This window comes from Martes martes (assembly GCF_963455335.1).
Source record: "Martes martes genome assembly, chromosome: 4".
NCBI lineage: Eukaryota > Metazoa > Chordata > Mammalia > Carnivora > Mustelidae > Martes > Martes martes.
Window position 1 is genome coordinate 153,402,271 of NC_137891.1, and position 14,160 is coordinate 153,416,430.

A 14,160-nucleotide genomic window follows, 5' to 3' on the forward strand; every position below is an offset into this window, starting at 1 on the left:
ACTGACCTGCCTGTGGTCATTTAGCCAATATGTGGTAAAGACAGATTCAGAGAAGGCAAATCGTTGGTTCATACAGCAAGTAAATGGCAAAGCCAGGTCCAGAACACCTACCTTCTGGCTTCCAGGTGTTTCTGATCCGTTAGCCGATTCAGTCCTTACCACAGTTCTGTGAGGCTATCCCGTAACCCAGCCTCTGGGATATCAGAGCAAGGAGGTTTGGAAATCACCAGCACTGTGCAGAGCTACTGTGAACCCCTTCGCAATCTTGCTAAATCTGAACGAGAATGGGGACAAAAGGACTCTGTGGAACACTTCCTTCAGTGTGATAAGATCTTTTTAGAAGTCAGATTCTCCAAACTCTTCTATGTAAGTAGGGGAGAGTGACCTTGATACTCTCAAAAACCTGAAACTTTAGTATTTTATGGAGTCCTATGTTTTATCTTTAAAAAAAAAAGATGTGGATTTTATATTATATCCCATAACATGGTAATGTTTATGTAATATAAAAATTCTGAATGAAATCATATTTTGGTTTAAAGACTCTTCTTATCTCCATTTTAGGGACATGGAAATGAGAGGCAGGTTATGTAATATGTTCAGGGGCTATACCACTCATGAGTGGCGTATGAGTGTACGAGCTAGGTTTTGTATCCATTGTCTGTCTTTTGCTGTTATCCATGACACAGACTTGTGGCTTCTTATTCTGGCCCCAGGACTCTCACGACTACCACATTTCACCTCTGTCTGTGCTCCATAGGCCTTCTTCAAAAAGCATCACAGGAGTCCAAATACAGCTCTGGTGGTTTGGCACTGCATGACCCACTAAGCCCCAAAACACCCTTTCTAAGGACCCTAAGGAAAGATTTCCCTCACACCTTGGGTCAGGAAAGGTAGATTCTGTAATTCAACCATTTTATTTGGGGTTTTATTTGTTTGTTTTTGCTTTTCCCATAGGACACTGGGTATTTTGTAACTGTTTGTAGTGTTTTCCACTACACTAATGTTGTTTAAAAGCCGAGAGCCAAATTCATACCCCACTCTAGCAAGTAAACAGAGTATCTCAGGATATGAGTTGTGAGTTATGACCTCATACCTAGCACCAGCTAATTACTCCTGTCCTTGTCTTTTCTTTTTTTCAATGTCTTAAGTTACATGGTTTTATTTTGTGGCATTCTTTCATTGTAAGCTTCTTCAAATGCTTTTTTGGAATTAGTGTTATATATTAAGTGACCAAAAATGAAAATAAACAAACAGTCGATGTTTCCAGGAGATACCCGATAGTCTCAAGAACTAAATGTCAAGCATAAACAGACTCATTAGCTCCCAGAGACGGAGGGGAGCCAGGGCCTCGTGGCCAGTCCAGACTCCTGTTCTATTTTTTCCTAAAAGTTGGCCCCACTTTCCCAATGAAAAGTAAAATAACTTTTATACTTTATGGGCCATTTCAGTTACCACATCTTGAAGGAGGTCCTCTTGATAACTCTTCAGTTAAAACCAGTTAAGCAAGTAAACAACATGACTTTGGAACTCAGAATAAAATCCTTAAAAATTCCTCCCCTACCCCTCACTCCCTTGCTTTCCTTAATTTTTTTTCTAGGCATCTCTGCTTTTCTAGGCACTGGACTATAGACATAGATCCCTTCTTTTCACTCCATTGAAGGAGGCATGCAAGCAAACAATACAGAACAATGTGGCAGGTGACCTTAAAAGCTGCTCCCTTTCCCTCCATGGACTCAGTCTACTTTGCTTTGACATAAAGTAGTTGGGCTGGTGATTTCCAAACCTCCTTGCTCTGATATCCCAGAGGCTGGGTTACGGGATAGCCTCACTCGTACTGCATCTCAGTGACCTTAAGGATGAAGAGTAATCACAATTTTGGGCGCCTGGGTGGCTCAGTGGGTTAAGCCGCTGCCTTCGGCTTAGGTCGTGATCTCAGGGTCCTGGGATCGAGTCCCGCATCCGACTCTCTGCTCAGCAGGGAGCCTGCTCCTCTCTCCCTCTCTCTGCCTGCCTCTCTGCCTACTTGTGATCTCTCTGTGTCAAATAAATAAATAAAATCTTTTAAAAAAAATTAAAAATTTAAAAAAAAAGAGTAATCACAATTTTAAAGTATAAATTGAGGGCCTTAAAGGCATATCTTTTAAACTCTGAAGTCTGATTCTGTAAAGAAAGTTGTGGTTTGCTCAAAACCGATGAAGAAAGAGAATTTCTAATCACATAACTTGCTCTGGTAATAATGTAAAATGGTAAAGCTGCAACAGACTCCTCAAGGCCCTGTGAGAAGGCAGATATAGGGATAATAGAGGGATATGAAAATTGTGCTGCTCCTGACCTTGGAGGAGAAGACAGGGGACAAGAGATGAAGAGAGGAGAGGTGGAGGTGGGGAGAAAAAACAGGCTAGTGTGTAAACAATTATAATGTGAGACACTATTAAATCAATACCTGAGTGCTCTGAGGTCCATGGGTGCCCTGGGCAGTTGGTGGGGGCGAGGGGGGGTGGGGGGGCAAGCTGACAGCTATGTATACAACCTCTCCAGCCTTGAGCTGCACCATCACTGTAGGTGCCATGTCTGTTCTTGCAGGTGCCCATGCGGCGTCATATCGCCTGGAGCAGGGGGTAGGGAAGAAACAATCTGTCCTGGCAGGGAATCTTCCAAGTCATGACTGGAACAGCCTTCCTCTTGCTGTTTCTTGATGTGCGGCTCTTTCCTCCAGAACTGGGATGGTGAAGTCCTTTGCGCCAAGCCCCCATCTAACTGTTCGGTGTTTCAGGATGAGACATGTGTCCTTTCTCTCTAGCGGGAGTGAGGGTTTCAGCTGTTTATCCCGCCCTCTTTAAAAACCTGATCCACCCTTCCGTATGTGATCTTTGAACACGTATTTAAGACACAGTCCACTCCGCCAGGAAGGTTAAACCCGGTCCTTTCTGTCATGGAGTCTAGACTGTAATCAGAATGACTAATCAAATATAATTACGGGTGAATAGGGGCGCCTGGTTGGCTCAGTCAGTGGAGTGTGTGACTCTGTATCTCAGGGTTGTAGGTTCAAGCCCCACATTGGGTGTAGAGATTACCTTAAAAATAAAAATTAAAAAATCTTTGAAAAACACACACGTATATGTAGAATTTTGAACTGTGAACACAACAAAGGGACAGTACAGAGGTCAGTCACACATCAGTCGTCCCTTCTGTCACTAGCCCTGTGCGCAGAGGCTGTTCCAGTTGTACAGCATCGCCCTCCACGCTCCTGCTGCCCCTCTGCCTACAAACTGGGAAATCAGCCAGGACATTGTCCTCGTTTCTCACAACTAAGGGCTCTCGGGACAAGCGAGCATAGGCTTCAGAGGTCAACAGTTATCAGTTTGAATCTAGACTCTTCCACTTAGTAGCTGGGAGCTTGGGCAAATAATCTAACCTCTTGGCCCTCAGTTTCTTCATTTGTAAAAAGGGGTAACAGTGGCTGGCTCAGAAGGTGGTGAGCCCTGGCATGTAGTAGGTGCTCAACAAATGGCAGCCACTCCAGCCACCACTGCTATCACTCCTGCTCCCAAAGTGGCTTTGCAGTTTCCTGGGCTCCTCCATTTCTGCTTGCCCTGCCTTGTGCTGTCTGCCAGAGGCTGAACTAAAAGGCTCCTTTAAGCTGCCCTGGGGATGAAAGCCACTTGCATGCCTGACTTTTCCAATAACAGGAAGCTCTGAGAGCAGAAACCACTCAGAGAAATATATTGAAGCAATCTCCCATGTGCAGCCCCAGCTTTTGTCTGCCACCCCACTCTACTTCCCGCTGAATTTAACTCTTAGTTGGGGGATTTGGTTTCTGTCTTGAGTGAGGCTTGCTCTCTCCCTGAGTTAAAAGGCTAATGCACTTTTTATTATCCTGATGGGACAGGTACCCGAAGGGAGGCCACGGCTCAGGTTCCCCTAGAAGGTGATGGGGGTGACAGGTGCCCAGGGGTGTTATCTGGGCATTAGCCAGTGGGCCAGGTGAGACTTGAGGATATGTTGAACCCTCATTATAGTACCTTTCCTCCTGTTTTTCTTTGGAGCACTTACTATAATTGAGATTAATTCATCTTGTATGATTATTTGCTTAGTATGTCTGTCTTTTCCATTTCACTATTAGCTATCTCTGAGTATAGAGACTGTCTCTCTCATGCCCTGTCCTGAGGAACATTAAGGGCACAGAGTAGATGCTCCATTAATGTTTATTGAATCAACTAACAGATAAATAAATGAAAGGTCAGAATGAAGGCACGTGCTATCTGGGAAAGCCGTGTCACACAGCCGTTGTGTAGCATGAGAAGTGGAAAGAGGGCCATGTCAAGGGCAGGAGGTGGTGTTGGGGAGCAGGGAAGACGGTGGTGAGCAGTATGGTCAGGCAAATAGAAGGCAGGCATCCCACTTCAGCGGGGTGTGGACATGAGCTCAGGGCCTTGAGACGGTAGTTTCCAAATTTTCATAATCCCTGCTCCTTTTCCTCAGAGGGGACTAGTTCCCCCCACTCTTTCCCCTGCCAGGTGAGAGTCAGTCTTTCTGTATACAACACTGACCCACATGATTAAGCCCACTTTTGCTGTCTGGAGTTTGGTTCTGAACATAATAGGTAACTTTTTGTTTGTTTTACAAATAAAAGTTTATATTAAAATATAAAAACTGCTTTTTCAAATAGCACATAAAACCCATGGAGATTTTTCACACTCTCCTTGAATGCCAAGCTAACAAATCTACTCTTTATCAGAAATACAATGTGAATCATTAGATTATTCTAAGAAAGGAGAAATTTAATTTTAGAATGATCAATCCTGCAGCCAGTGAGGATGCTAGACTGGAATAAAAGAGATCAGAAGCAGCAAGTTTAGAGAGAGGCCAACAGCATGTGAAATACTTTTCTAGGAAGCCGGCTATGCCCAGGGTAGGGCAGGGAGGGGGTAGGAGAGCCCTAGATGCTTTGAAAATGACTACGGCTGGAGACGGGAGCAACTGAACAGGGAAGTGAAGTTGCAGGAAAAGAAGGACCTGAGCCCTGAATCCAAATGTGTGCCCATGCCCCTGTAACCCCTGTTTCTGCAGGGCGTTGATCTTCAGGTCTTCCCCAGGATGGCCGGCTTCCGGAGTGACAGGAGAATGCACAGGGATACTGGTGCACTTGTTTAAATCATCTCCAGTCTATGCCATGAAAGACTGACTTTTCCCCAAATAGCTATTCTGCATGAAACACAGAAAGCAAAACAGAACACATAATCAGCGACTATTCTCTTCTACCACGCAGAACCCCACACATCAAACCAGCCCCTGAGCTCCCAGAACACCACGTCCCTTTCTCATTCTGAGAAGTAATTGCAATGCAGTTCGTGACCAAAATGAAAAGTCCATTTTTAACCATAGCCTCATAATTACCCATCCAGATGAAGAAAGCCAAAGTCTCTGTGGTCCAATCCCTAGGTCCCCAAGGCAGAAACAGGATTCTGAGAAAAATTATGGGACCAGTGTGTGTGTCTACCAGGAGAGAGGGGAACAAAACTAAAGACCTCTTCTGATGCCCAGTTGAGCAGGACCCTGTTTAGTTGCCTTTCTGGTAACAGGTGAGCAGCAGATCTTTATGGAGCATCATCTGTTGATCAGACATTGGGCTAGTGCCTGAGGGGAGAGATGTAATGATGCCATAGCCCCTGCCCTCAGGGGAACAGGGAGCTCACACAACCAGCAGAGAGGACAGAGGAGTAAATAGGCCAGGGAAATGCAGTGTCTGATGGGGAAGGTCAGGGGTACAAGGACAAGGTCTAGCCAGCCTTGGCAGGTCTAGACAGACTTTACAGAAGAGGTGGCGTGCTAGTTGAGAGCTGGATAACAAGGAGGAATTAGCCAGACAAAGCAGGTTGGGTATAGGATTATTGTTCCAAGAAGAGGGGATTGTGCAAAGGCCTAGATGGGAGAGTACAACAAATTTGAGGAACTAGAAGTGGTTTGTCATGCCATCTCTGTCTCAGAACCTGAGAGAACAGGAGCTAGAAGGCAGGAACTGGATCGTGGAAGTTGTCCAATAACAGCTCAAAGGTTACACTACTTCCTGTAGGAACCCTAATGAGTTTTAAGATGTGCATTCTGGAAAGTTCACTCCAAGTGCAGCTGCAGTATGGACGAAGGGAAGGCCCAAGATTTGAAGGAGGGAAGCCAGTTAAGAGGCTGTTGTAAAAGAGTAGGTGCTGTATGGTGAGAAGCCCCAAGACTCAGCATGAGGGGGTGCAGAGCCAGAGCGGCACTCCGAAATCCTGGCTTTCAGCCATTGTGCTCCCCACTCTGCCTGGTGTCTCCCTGCCCCCACGCCCATGTCCAGAGGGATTCTTTCTCTTTTTCTCAGTTTCTCCTCCCTGTTATGCTCCTGGAAGTTTGTCTACACTCTTTTTATGCATGAGGTACCTAATTGCTGACTAGCTTAAGTAGCATACCTAGGATAACGCTGCTCAGCGATGATAGAATCAGGATTCACACTTTGTCTCATTTTGAGTTGGACTCTTTCTACAAAATGCTTTCTGTAACTTCAGTGAGAGGGGCTCCAGATATGAAAAAAGAATATCTTCCTGGTTGGTTATTGCCGGGAAAAATTGTCCCCTGTATTCAGAGGACTTTGTCTACACTACAAGGCTGCAGTTTCTGGGCTTTTCAAACTGCCTCCTTGTAACAAAATAACCAAGTGAAAGTCTACTGATTATCTTGCTGATTGAGACCACCTTCCCTGAAAAAGGGACTAGAAAACAAAACCACGGTTTTAAGAGCAAACGTATCCGTTATGACAAGAAATATATGTGATTTACACTCTCATACTTCAGAACAAAGACTCAGCCTGGGACAAAAAATATAATGTTGCATGAGATTAAAAAGTACTTCATTTATTAGATATAAATAAGATCTCATTAAACTAAACACAAACAAGAAAGATCACAAGAAAGTACATCAAAATACTAACTGGGCTTCTCTTTCAGTGGTGGGATTTCATTAATTTTTACTTTCTCAGTTTTCTGGAAATCTGGAAAATTATAAAAAATAAGCATGTGTTGTTTTCATAATTACAAAATTTTTAAAGATGGGTTCTTGAACTTGAGACAACAGTAGTTTTCATTGAGAATAATTCAACCCATGAAATATCCAAAATTTCTGGGTAAGCTTTCTAATTGACCCACCTTTCAGTATCCCCCCCCCCCTTGGGGCAGTTATCTGGGACCAGAGGTGCAGTGACATTGCATTAACAAGACAGCTTCCACCAGATGCATGGGGAAATAAGGATAACTCCTGGAGCGAGCATGCGGGCCAACAGCTCCTTGACCATGCACTGTAGATACTCTGCCATCCCTGGCGGGCACTAAATTCGGAAATTGTTCCTGTTGACCTTGGAACCCCCAACACCCATGGTCTTTATCCAGTCATGACTCAGCATTTACACATGGTGGTTAAGCACAGAAATGGGTTTCTTCTGAATGTCTGTAAGGAAATACTTTTACCAAGGAAGGCTGAATTCAGGGCTCATACACAGCCGAGAATCTATAGATCAACTCCTAAGAGACCTGGGTCTGGCTTAGTCACACTCCTCCAGGAGTCCCTAGAATACCATACAGGCGCAATTTCTAGAATACCATACAGACACATTTTTGTCTGTGGAGGCCTGGAATTTCTTCACCTGAGAAGGAACATTCTCCCCTCACACCCCTCAAATCATACACACACACACAGGCACACACTAATGCTACCACACATGTGAAAGCCTTGCCTTCCTGAGACAGTAGCTTATGGTCAACTAGTGGTTCAGCTGGTCAGCTCTTAACCAGCAGACCCTGTCAGCCTACCAAAACTGCTGCCCAACCCACCAAAACTCCAGCTAACATTGCACGTTCTACCATCCAAGTGGTTAGATCCTATATCTTCTCCAGATGAAAGACCCTTATCGCTCTCAGTTGGTAACCAATTATAATTTGGTAATTCTTTATGTCCAGCATGGCCCCCTCCATGTATAACAGATTATTCATTACATACACACATCATGCACCTTAATTTTAAAAATGCCATACAGTTTTCATTGGCAATCCCAAGTGATGATACTAGGCAGACTATTTCATAATGAAAAATTTATCTTTCATTCTATTCTTTTTATTTTTGAAGAACTTTGAGAGAATTATTGGACATTCCAGTTTCTTAGGTAAAACTCATTGCATGATGATTCTTGAAGGTACCCTGCAAGAATTTTTATTTTTCTTTTTTCATTCTTTTTTACACATACAACAGGCAGATTCTGCAGTCCTATCTTAAGAGCTACAGGTTAAACAATAGCCTACACTTACCTGCTTAGACCACTAGGTGGTGCACACATTTGTCTGTGAACCATAGGTTAAATGGGCTTGTCACCAGGTTAGATTTAATTCATTGCCACAGGAGCGGTACAAACAGTAGGAGCTCCTGAAGTCCAATAGAGACAGTGATCCTATGTGTGGACTAAAAAAAGGAAAGGCTCCCACAGGAGGTGGATAGCCAGTGCTGGCTGTGGAGATGATAGGAAGAAAATCGTAAAGGTGAGAAAGCCTAAAGACGTGGCAGAGGGAAAGTCCTATAAAGGAAGTGGCATGGTTGCTTTCAATGCTGATGAATTCCTATCTAAGAGTAGCAGAGGGAATGACAGAATAGTTGAATCATTTGAGCCAGATGACATCAAACATTCTTTCCAGACCTTTGTGCTGCAACTGGAGGTAGAGGGATGAAATGACAGCCTTATCCTCAAGTAAGGACCTCATGAGGGAAACAGAAGAAGCAGACAGTTAAAACAACGTGATACAAAAGGTTGGCTTTACAAGATGCATTAGAAGAACAGAGTGTGAACAGATGGAGGTTAGGTTTGGAAGTTGACATGCAGAGAAAATGTCATGGATGTCTGGAGCAGTGAGGGGAGACCTCCAAGAAGACAGAAGGTCATGAAAAATTAGGCAGAGAGAATAGCATGAGCAAAGGCATTGAGGGGTGGTAAAAGGATAATGTGGATTCTAGGAATGCTTCATTGAATTTAGCAAATGCTTACAGAGGGCTACTATATGCCATGGACTGAATAATACACCTTCTAGGCCCTTATTATACTCTCCAACTAGTGAGGAAGACACACATCCACTGAAAATTGCAATGTCAAAGGAGAGCTGAAAATTTGGCCCCTTCTACATTCTGACTGTCGTTTGAGCCCCCAGTGTTCTGTCTACAGGGATTCGCAGGAACACTTCACACCAGAAGAGGGAGCCCGTAAGCACGGTACCTGGTTGTGTTTGACTCCCTTTCTCTGAAGGTATTTCTCTCGAGGGCATTTTACAGGTGCAAGTTTGAGGCCAGAGATATGCAGTAAGTTATCCAAACCCCACAGAGAAGCCAAGAAAAAGCCCACGTCTGCCTGCCTCCTGTCAGGTTTTCTTCTCTTTTTTCTCTACTGGAGCCTGGACACAGAGTCACCATTTAGAGATAGCTCTTAATTAGGGAATAGACTCTTCTCAGATAAATAAACTTCTTTCACCAACCACAGTCATCACAAAGTCGAGCTTACAGGAAAACAGAGGGACACATTGTATTCTTTCCTCATGCATGAGAGAAGTGCTGAGCCACACAGGTTGGCCTTGGCAAAGGCAGCTTGAGCCAATTGCGCTACTGGCCTGGTTCTGTGTTTGGGAGGGAAGACGGTCTGGCTCCAGCAGTCCTTCTAGCCCATGTGTGTGGGTGTGTGTTTCTTTTCAGAGAGAGGATGTGTGTTTACAGTGTAGGTCAGTGACATCTTGGAGTTGCATTGTTTGCTTAAAAATGTCAACTGGAATGAGTTATAAGCTGGCAGGAAAACAGTGATGTTGATTGAGAAGTCCATGAGGTAATACAGATCTGCTTTTAGGTTCATGAGAAGTCAGTGAAGTAAGTGGTAGAGATATCTTAAAGAGTTTTTGATAGGGACAGATCAAAGTTAAATAGAGGAGGAGGGAGACAATGAGGGCAAGAAGATTTGCGACCAGGTCTTATGAAGAAAGGACATAGGAACTGGGCATCTTTAGCCTGGAGAGAAGACACAGATCTGCAGATGTCCCAACCCTTGTGATTGGCTGAGGCAACTAGAAACAGTGACAATGTTATAAGGAAGCCACCTTTAATCCTGCATAAAGGACAGCTAACAAACTATCAAGAAGTAGTGAGTTCCCCATCAAGAAAAGGGGTGAAACAAGCAGTTCATACAACTGGTGGGGCCAATATAGAGGGGATCCTGTTCTCACAGCAGATCAAACTCAATGACTTTTGAGCTCCAAGTATTCACGATTCTTTTTTTCTTTAAGATTTATTTATTCAAAAATGAGGAAGAGTGCACAAATGCAGGGAGGGGCGGAGGGAGAGAGAGAATCTTAAGCAGACTCCCGCTGAGCATGAAGCCCAACGAGTGGCTCCATCCCAGGACCCTGAGATCATAACCTGAGCTGAAATCAAGAGTCAGCCCCTTAACTGACTGAGCCACCCAGGCACCCCCAAGTATCCATAATTCTATGGAAAAGGAAAAAATAGCTCATATAGACCAAAGGCCACATGGACTACAGTAATAACAACAGCATCAATACTGTATCTTTTTATTGAGCACCTATTAAGCTTCAGGCATCATTATAATTATTTAGGTGTATTGTATTTTGGGCTTTTAAGCCAGCGTCAGAACTGACTGGATTCTAATCCTGGCCCTGCCATTTAATGAAGATGTTGTCTTGAGCAGATAATTTTCTTCTCTGGACCTCATGTAATACCGACCCTGCAGGACTGGCAAAAGTATGAAAAGAAATAACACATCAAAGCACCTTGTACTGTCCCTGGTCTATATTTCTTGCTCAAAAAATGTTACTGCCTTCCCATCTCTGCTTAAGCAGAATTCCAGGAAGCTGTTCTCCATTCTTAGAGAGAGGCAATATCGTGCTGGAAATACAGATAAGGTGAAATATGGCAAAGGATCCATTAGAAGAAATACCGGATAATCAGAAGCTCCTACAATATGTAGCCTACAGCAGTGGTTCTCAAAGTGGAGTTTGTTGAACCTCTTCTGAGGAGAAAAAAAAAAAAGAAATACAGATTTCCGGAGCCATTTATAGAAATTCAAGTGTAGAAAAGAGAGATAACTCATCTGGGGCCTAAGAAATCCCAATTTAAGTCTGTAGGAGAGTTGCTCACTGCCCCACCCCCAGCCTCTATTATCCACTTCTCCATCCTCAGTTTCCCATGACGTCCAAGTCAGGACAGAGGCTCCCTGTAGGTATGCTCTGATGTGGGGCAAACCTACTGAGATACTGATCTCCTCAGCCCTTGGGTTAGCCAAGGGCAGTTGCCTCCAAATCCAAGCAGCCTAATCCATATGGCCCAATGTACCAGACAGATATTTGCTATGATTGTTATATGGTACAAAGAAATGAGGATTCAATTAGACAAAAAATGGTTTGATCATCAGTAATTAAAATTGTCATAGCATTGCTCAGCAAATTTTAAAAAAATAAACCAGCCCAGGAATATCTTGGTTAGAAGGGAATATATGGAGGGTGACGGTGACATAAGGACCCAAAGCAGAGGATTGCCAGGATACAAGAAACTGAACCAGTATTGCCAGTGTGAACAAAGATTATCTGGTACAGAAGAATGAGCCAATGGCCTTTCCCTAAGTATAGTATAGGTTTGCCTGGAAGACCTCTAAGGCCTCTCACTTCTGACCATCCAAGGATAAACAGAAAGGCCATGCATTCCCTTTGTCTCTAGGGTTCAATGCCTCCATGCAGAGCTGTGAGTGAGCACCATGTTCTCCACCTTAGACCCTGCTCTGTGTGTCTGAGCATTCCTTCTGCATGTCCGCCCTGAGCTGCTAAGCACAGTTTGGCTCTGGCTCAATTCTGTGATCTCATAGTATGTTTTCTTTTGCAGCAACAGCGGAAGCTTGACCTCCTGACAATAACCAGCCCTGGTGAGTAGGTGCAGCCATTCTGCTTTGGCTTTTCCCTTATTTCCCAGAGCGATGCCTGGTGGCTTAACCAAACGCAATTCCTGCCCTCCTCCTTTGACTCCCTGAATGATCAGCAGAATTCTCGGTGCCACGAGTAATGTTTCTCCCTCCATCCTCTGCCCCTTGGGTAGTTTGTTGTTGTTGTTGTTGTTGTTTTCCCCTCCTCCCTCCCAGTTTTGTGCTGCCTCCGCTTGACTCTGCAGATGGCAGAGTCTCTGATGTTGCTGCATATTCCAGGGCCAAGTTCTCCCCAGATCGTTCGATAGCCTCAAGTGTCAAGGAATTGTCCTGGTCTTATGAGAAATAAGTTTTGAAATCACAGGAACAGGGAAACTGTCTGGCAGGGGGCATGGAGTGGAGGAAGGATGGCTCATGAGGAGGGACTTGTCTGAGAAAATGACCAGGTTTGGTCTTCCATGCTCAGGATTAGAATAACTCTTGTCTCTCCCTTTAGGGGAAAGTCAAGTTCCCCAACAAAGCTGTGGCCATGAGATTAAAAGGTCCTTTCTTCCCCCTAAGCAGGGCATCTGCCTAGAGAGTGGTTGAGTAGTTTAATCCTGCCTAAGAGGTATTTTATTTTGGTTTGGGAACTTGAGGCAAAACTGACCAACAGGAGGTTGTTCTCTTTTGGGATCCAAGAGGATGATGATGCCAGTGGAGTTAGTGAGCATTCAAGAATGCGTGTGGTGGGTCATCTTCATCTGTTCAAAATATTTAACGGCCCTGGTGGCCCCCTGCTGAGCTAAGCATTAACACTTTGGTTACTGGACTGTGGGGAGGGGCAAGTGTGGCAGAGTGGTCGCATGGCAGGGTTGGGGGCTCTAGGAGTGGCTAATTACTGATAAATATGGAGGCCATTTCGATATGCTGGCATCCAGTATGGCTGTACCCTGTTATCTCTGTCTTTTACCAAGCTCGCCATGCTGTATCTGGGTGCCAGGTGGCTCACTTACAAAGAGATTGAGAAATTGCCCTGTGCAGGCACTATGTTAGCACAAACACTAGTTTATCTGGTCTCAGTCACTGAGGTAGAAGATAGTGACTACAAATGTGAGTTGGATCTACCCAATTCAGGTGACCCTACTATACTTCTACCTTGTGGAGCTTTTTGAACTTGGGACTTTAGAAGAACAGAGATGAAGTAGTTTGAAAAATGTCTCATCCGTTCTATAAATGAGCTATGTTTAATATATATATGATAAGCATATGTAGAAATTCCAAATCATGGGCTAACATAACTAGAGTGTTCCACTCCTGTGACCTACTAATCTCTCCCCACTAAGGTATTGGTGAAGGATTATCTTTGTCCCGTCTTGTTTGATTTCTGTCCTTTGTAATTGTGTACTATTCTACTCCACACATGCTAACCCAGATTGCCTGCTTCCACATTTCAGTCTCATCTGGTCATACCCTGGTATGACGCTGATGTATGAATTGGAGGGGGTTCTCGATATGTCTTCAGACCCCGTTTACTGCAGTTCTTTTGTACTAGTTCTTTCTGTTCCTAATTGCTGCTGCATAGATTCAAGCAGAGTAATTGTGATTCTAAGTGTACTCCTTTTGAAGAGCTGTGGAACTGCAAAATGCTAAGAACTGTGAGAGTTTGGAATGGTTTATAATTTTGCCTACTTTTGGACGGGAAAAAAATACCTCCTGGGTCAAAGCTTCCCAAAAAGTGTGTTGTGAGTGGTGCACTGTTGTACTGCAAGTAGGCTACCTTTGTGTGATATCATGAGATATGCACTTGTGAGATATTAATCCATTTACCTCTCAGGGACACAGGTAGGACCTGGACAGCTGGAGCTCCCAGAGTGGTAGCCTCACTCCAGTTGCCAGACAAATATCCACTTGTGCCATATATTACCATGGGCCGTGTATTACCATTTGTACCATCTATGCTGGAGAGTCTTCTATTTAAAAAATTTATAAATCTAATTGAGACTTTTCTACACTCCTACCTGATTGCAACTTTCTCCCTTCACCCTATAAGTAACCACTATAATAAATTCAATGTTTTTTCCATATCTATATATACCAAAAAAATAGGTGTAAATGGTATTCTCTTATAAATTCCTTTAAATAATGTCACACTGTAAATGGCATTCCGTGACTTTCCCCCAATCATTATTATATTGTAG

General features: G+C 43.9%; 1 protein-coding gene across 2 annotated transcripts in view; it reads left to right on the forward strand.

The window, feature by feature from the left end:
- AGBL4 (AGBL carboxypeptidase 4) overlaps positions 1-14,160 on the forward strand; it is a gene marked incomplete at both ends in the record, with an annotated part of 1,559,236 nt that overhangs the window by 1,220,477 nt on the left and 324,599 nt on the right. For both annotated transcript variants that reach the window (XM_080800716.1, XM_080800715.1), the window contains one exon: positions 11,944-11,983. In XM_080800716.1, the coding sequence (XP_080656842.1) occupies positions 11,944-11,983 (40 nt within the window). The remainder of the gene's footprint in view (positions 1-11,943; positions 11,984-14,160) is intronic.